Source organism: Gossypium raimondii, chromosome 5 (genome assembly GCF_025698545.1).
Source record: "Gossypium raimondii isolate GPD5lz chromosome 5, ASM2569854v1, whole genome shotgun sequence".
NCBI classification, from domain to species: domain Eukaryota; kingdom Viridiplantae; phylum Streptophyta; class Magnoliopsida; order Malvales; family Malvaceae; genus Gossypium; species Gossypium raimondii.
In genome coordinates this window covers 46,043,291-46,049,814 of record NC_068569.1, presented here as the reverse complement: position 1 = coordinate 46,049,814, position 6,524 = coordinate 46,043,291, and the positions used below count along the sequence as shown (strand labels likewise).

The following is a 6,524-nucleotide window of genomic DNA, read 5'->3' as shown; positions in this document are numbered from 1 at the left end:
AACATCAAAATTTCTTAGTGAAATTTTAATATGACCTTACTAACATCCTATAAACATTAAAATAATAATAAAATCATAATTTACTCATCAGATTTATGGTCTCAAAACCACTATTCTGATTTAACTAAAAACAGGTTGTTACATGTTTGATGTGAGTCTTTTGCTGAATGTTTATTGTTTTGTTGTTTCATTTACTTTTTTGAATCGTTGGAATCGATAGGACCTTCTACGAATAGAGATAAAGGTAAGGAAAACTACTTTTATCTTTCGACTTTTCAACAAAAGTGCAATTAGTGAGTGTTTTGGAATAGCTGCTCGTAGACAATTCATTTTGTTAATTAAGAATTTAGAAGTAGCCTAAACCCCTACTCTAAATTCTGAGTGTAATTATTCTCATACCTATGTTTAATATGTGATAAATGTGCTTCTGTAATTGTGATAAAAAGAACTAAGATGTAATGTTATATGAATATGTTGTGATGACTCTTGTGAAAGTGAATATGTGGGCATGTTATCCATGCCAAGTGACAATGAATATATTGTGCTAATGATGTGAATATGCAGTGATTATGTGTGGAAAATCGATAAGCAAAAGTGTGATTATAATGTCGATATTTTGGCCTTGTGACCTTATGATACCATTGGATAAAGTTGGCATGCCATAGAATTGTGAGAACTCACCTATATGTATATGTGATTTGGGCATTGAGGCCCCAGGACATGTTTGGAGAGATAAGGGAATATGAGATAAGATTCATTCAACGAGATATGTTTGGTGTGTTGGAGAGTGTTAGCTATATGCTTCACTTATGGGACATGTTCGACTCTATGAGTCATTTGGTGTGTTTGGAGATTCCGTGTATCCGATGTGTGGTGATAGTGCCCACTTTATGTTTCATAACCTCAAGAGCCAAACTATCATTAAATGTGTTAAAAGTTAATGTGATTTATGCTTAAAAGTTAATGTGCTTTATGCTTAAATATTAATGTGATTTATGCTTAAATATTAATGTGATTAATGTATAAATGGACCCATGAAAGATGTAAAGCGTATGTAATATGACATTAAAGTTGGTAATATTGTGAATATGTTATATGATTATCGTTAATGCACGATGATTGTTTGCGTGGTAGTTTTTCTTAGCTTGTAAAGCTCACCCACTCCCTTTTAAACCATTGCAGATAAGTAGTGCCGGTGTGAGCTGTGTGGTCTTCGAGGGGTGATCCAACCAAAAACTTTAGTAGCTATTTGTAGGTGTTTATTTGATTATTTATTTTTGGGGAATAAAGACAATGTGGTAGACTGTATGTTATGATTTTGAAGTTGTTTACATGTTTATTTTACATAGAACCTATGGACTTAACGTATGTTAAATTGGTTTCTTACTTGGCAAGATTATGAGGTTTTGGGACGTTATTTTGGACTTTTTTGTGCCTATTTAATGAGGTAAATGATGCATGATGTTTGGATTTAAGTTCATATTGATTATATGTTTGGAACTGTTATATTATTATGGTCTGGTGCAAAGGTATCGATATTTGGGTTTTAAAAATGATGCCTCTGTGATTTTCTAAAGTGCAGGAAACAATTTTGTAAATTGGTACAATATTTTATCATGAGTATCGATACTCGGGGTAAAATTATTGATATTTTTTCTGTGGTACCGATAATTTTCGTGACTTTGGTTTTTAAACGAGAAACAGTAAGCAGTTTTAGTATCAATTTTCCAAGTGGTATCAATACCACTTGAGAGGATTATCGATACCACTCCTTCAACATCGATACGTATGTAACAATTTTGAATTTTTTGCTAAGTGGTTGCCGTTTGTGAATATGATGTGCGAATTGTGCAAGTATACACGTTAAACAAGTAATAAAGTAATGAGTGAGATCGTCTCCACAGGGATTAGAATGGTATAATTTGGTCGAGTTATTATAATTAGTATGATTAATGTTATTACAAAAATAATGATAAGAATACAGTGGTAATTTGAAGGAATAATGATGTGTGCAATATGTGCAACTGGTAAATAATAGAAAATGCTATGACAAGATAAGAGTAAGAATGAAATGGCAATTTGAGAATAATTACGTGATTAATATGCTAACGCGAAAGTAAACAACTAAAAATGCTATGGCGAAGATACTACGGCAAAGGATAGAGGGTCTACGATGTTGATTTGGAAGGTCGGGATTACTAAGAATCTACCCTTAATGATAGTAATGCCTCAACAAAACCATACTCAATCTACTGCTCAGGAGAGTTTTAAAATGGTCTGTTTCTTTCGAGAACAAGACCTCAAGTTACCTTGCCTTAAGCGATACATGTCTGTAGGCCTTTAGAACGGTACCTTGAACTATTTTGTTTTCTTTTCATATGAACGCTGCTCTATGTCTAGAGGCTGCTACAAATATTCGGTTGAACACTTGCTCATATCATTCAATTTCAATCTCATTAACCTAACCTTGTCAGAATTAGATTAATTTAATGAAAATGTTGTACATTCGTCTATGCCTAAAGTTTGCAAACATGCAATTTTGTAAAAAACCATTGAATGAAACAATGTATTAAAGCATATCTATGTTTCAATCATTAAAGAAAATAAGAGTTTCATCAAGTAATCCTAACCCTATGAAATTTAGCTCAAGGGTTGGCAATTAAAATTCAAATCTAAAGTATCATTCAACATCATTTTCATCAAATCAATTCACGAAGAGTAATCAAGAAATAATGGAAGAACTTCGAGAAGATAGCTTTCGCTTATCCAGCACACACTCCAGCAATGTAGTGTTCTGTGGTGGCTAAGAGGGACTGCCTTCGTCTTCCTTTTCCCGTCTTTACTCAGCCACTACCCTCTATTTTTTTTCTTTTGCCTAAAGATCTTTTTTTTCTCTTTTTGTTTTTCTGCCCCCTTTAAAGTTTCCTCTTTTGGCTTTTATAATAATTTTCTCTAAGGTAAATCCAACAACCCATGATTTTTTTTCTTCTTTTTCAGGTAGATATATCTAGTACAAGTTCAAATGGACCTAAAATCGGTACACTTTAAGTGTTGACCGGACATCTTCTCGGTATTGCCACAACATTCGTGTTGACAAACTGTCCAACCTTTTGCCCTGGTAAACCTTCATTGATTTACTTCTTGTTCCTCATCATGCACCTATCAATCCACCACCACACACAACCCTTCCACAAGTAATTAAAAATAACTAATATTTAAGTACAGCCCAAGCTCCTAATGTAATGCTAAAACAAGAAAAATACTAATGGAATGTCCTAAAATGTAACTAAATGTACCTAAGTACAGGCAATTAGCTAGATCTAAAGGCATGAAATATAACTATTTTCAAGAGTTATCAGTGATCCAGAAGTATATGTAATTGATGTCATAAGCTCGATTAAGGTAGATTTTGCATGTTATATTGACAATTAGTATATGTCTTATTTAAAATTTGTATAAATGCCAAGATAAAAGATGTTTGCATGAAATGTGACAATGCATGATGTGTACAATGTGAGACTGTGGTGTAGCGTCCTGTTACTCAAGCTCGGCGACCTGGCCAGGTATAGGGTGTTACATAATTGGTCCTAATTCGACCTCGAGTTTGCAAAAGAGCTTTTGTAAGCTCGTATAAAACCCGAAGATGATTATATATTGTATCATATGCATGTTTTACTTGTATTTAAATGTTTAATGGTATAATTTGAATATAATTGATTATAGTTGTTTCAACAACATATGTAGCATCCTATAGCTTGGACCCGATGATCGGGTCGGGTATGGGGTGTTACAAAAAAAAGTATCAAGTTCGCTTATAGTTACCAAGTTTAACTACCAGTTAGGTCCAAAAAAATTTTGTGTCATGTAGGTATAAATTATCAAGTTCAAGTACATCCATATATATTAGTGCAACTTAAGAATAAAAAGGAGCTATACAATGAAACAAACATATATAATTTTTACATAATATATAAATATTTTTATATTTAAATATTATTAATTAGATTTAATAATATATAAATTTTCATTAATATTTTAAGTATAATTAATTAAAATATTTTCAAATATTAGTTTTTTGAAAATAGTTTAGACTTAAAAGGGTCAAAAAAGTTTCTTAGTAAAAAATAAAAGTTAATTCATACTAGGGTAAGAAGAAAAAGTGACAACTCCGATAAAAAACCCCACTAATATCGAAACCTCATTATCTCCCTTAAATTTTACAATATACTCCTAACAAAAAAGTTTCCCAAAAGAAAACATTAAGAAAGTAAAAGAAAAAACTAGGCATTCTTCCTAGGCTTGTTATTATGAACATAATCATAGTAATTATTGGCATTAATATTGGATCTCAAAAGGCCATACGAAAGAGAACCTTTATTTCTATTTCTAATCATTAAACAATCAAGTCCTTTCCAAAACCAACGCCTCCGCTTCACATGGCCCACGTGCCCTCTTTTCCTCGCCACCCCACCCACCACCTCCGGCGGCTTGTAGTGCCTAATTAATGGCCATTTTATCCCATCAAAGAACGGGTGTTGTTTAATATCCTGCGCACCCTTTGTGCACCCCAGCCTCCTCCTTGGATCTTTTACCAACAATTTCTCAATCAAATCCTTTGCCTCCGCAATTCCTGCCTCTTCTACTTCAGCTGCGTCGGGGAATCTCATTTTTCTGCTCGAAGCTATGTTCCGAAGAGTATTTTCCTTACTGCCTCCTTTAAACGGCGTCGTTCCATATAATAACTCGTAAACAAACACCCCAAACGCCCACCAGTCAACGCCATTACCGTGGCCGCTTCCGGAGACAAGCTCCGGTGCTAAATACTCATGGGTACCGACGCACGAACGTGAAAACGCCGTTACGGGCTCAGCTACAAACTCAGGAAGAACTTCTTCAACCGAACCGGCGACGGGAGCGAAACAGCCGCCGTTGAAACAATTCCGCTTTGAGTTTCGACTTTTGCGGCGGAGGAATTTACAAGTGGGGACCACATCAGCCTTGAAGCACAAATCGAAATCCGACAACATGATATGCCCATCTTCACGTAACAAAATGTTTTCTGGTTTAAGATCCCTGTAAATGATCCCTAAGGCATGTAAATATTCTAAAGCAACCAAAACTTCGGCGGCGAAAAACCGGACCGCCGCTAAAGGAAAGCGGTTACCGGGTTGTTTACGTAGGAGAGAATGGAGGTCCCCGTTAGGGCAGAAGTCAATGAGGAGACAGGTATAATGAGAAGCTTCAATACGGGAGTAAAGCGTCGGTAGAAACGGGTGGTCCAGCATGGATAAGATTTCTGCTTCCATTTGAACGTGAGAAAGTTTCTTGCTGCTCAACGTTTCCCTGTCGATTACTTTTAGAGCAAAGGTGGCGTTGTCGCAATCTCTAAGGTGGCAGAGGAAGACTCGACCGAGGTTTCCAGTACCCAAATGGCGAATGAGCTTGAGGTGACGAAGGTGGAGGTTGCCGTCGGAAGAGAGGTTGGTGGCTGCTTTAATGGCTGACCAACGTGGATCCCATTTGCGGTGGTGGAGGGGTGTGATATTATTAGCGGTGATTGTGGAACAAGAAAGACGGGATTCATTGAAGCTGAGGGTAAGACTAGATCTTGCTAAACTGGAACGAGCACTAGAGGAAGGAAATGTTCTGTCGGTGGTGGTGGAAGTGAAGCTCAAGTCCAGATCAGTGTCTGGAAAATAAGTTTCTTCTTCCATTTCTCCTTGGAAGTTAAGGGTTTCACCCACGTCTGCCATCTATTTATAAAAAATAAAATAAGTGAGAGAAAATGGCGGGGTGCAAGGGAGTTAAATATAGCCGTTTGGTTGACCCAATTTTACTATTTAAAAAAATAAAACCAACAAAAAAAGAAGAAGGAAAGAGAGACAAAGGAAGGTGTTAGGTTGATCCATTAGAGCTGTTTGGGAATAAAATATTGCATGTAATTAAACTTGTTAATTTATATTATTATTTTAATAAAAACTAATAAAAATAAAAATATGAATATGTTAGGATTTGAATTCACTTCAAATTTACTTCTAACTAAAATTTTATTTTAATGTATTTTATGCATTTTTATTTTAATATACACAATTTATTATTTCCATAACTTGTATATAAAGTTGTCCATGATTGTCACCTAGCCTGACCCGAATGCTCGCCCGAAAAGTAGGAGAATTTGAGTAAAAATATAGGCAAAAAAAATGGGTTTAAGCAAAAAAACGTCCGTTTAGAAAACGGCTGGTCGGCCTCCAGTAAGGTTTTTTGACCTAGGCTCGGCCCAGCCCAAATTTGTAAAAAAAATTATTGTTTTCTCACTGTTTTGCTATCATTTCACTATTATGTTGTTCTTGTTTTGTTGTTATTATTTGAATATTGTATAACGCTTGTTTTATTGTTAATTTTGTTACTATTTTAGAGGCATTTACTTGTTAAGTTGCACCTATCTTAGTGTTATTTAAGTATAAAGATTTTTTTAATTTATTTTCAATTTGTTGGGAAATATTTATTTTAATGTTCTTAGCGTA

The 6,524-nt window shown here is 34.9% G+C and overlaps 1 protein-coding gene across 1 annotated transcript; it reads right to left on the bottom strand.

Moving 5' to 3' along the window:
• Window positions 1-4,173: 4,173 nt before the first annotated feature.
• On the bottom strand, window positions 4,174-5,867 carry LOC105766224 (serine/threonine-protein kinase WAG1). The gene has a single exon (XM_012585602.2). The coding sequence runs from the start codon at window positions 5,751-5,753 to the stop codon at window positions 4,281-4,283; it is 1,473 nt and encodes a 490-aa protein (XP_012441056.1). The 5' UTR covers window positions 5,754-5,867; the 3' UTR covers window positions 4,174-4,280.
• Window positions 5,868-6,524: the final 657 nt, after the last annotated feature.

What these genes read in the sequence shown, in the direction of transcription:
- LOC105766224 (XM_012585602.2), bottom strand. Translation starts at nt 5,753, where the DNA reads ATGGCAGACGTGGGTGAAACCCTTAACTTCCAAGGAGAAATGGAAGAA.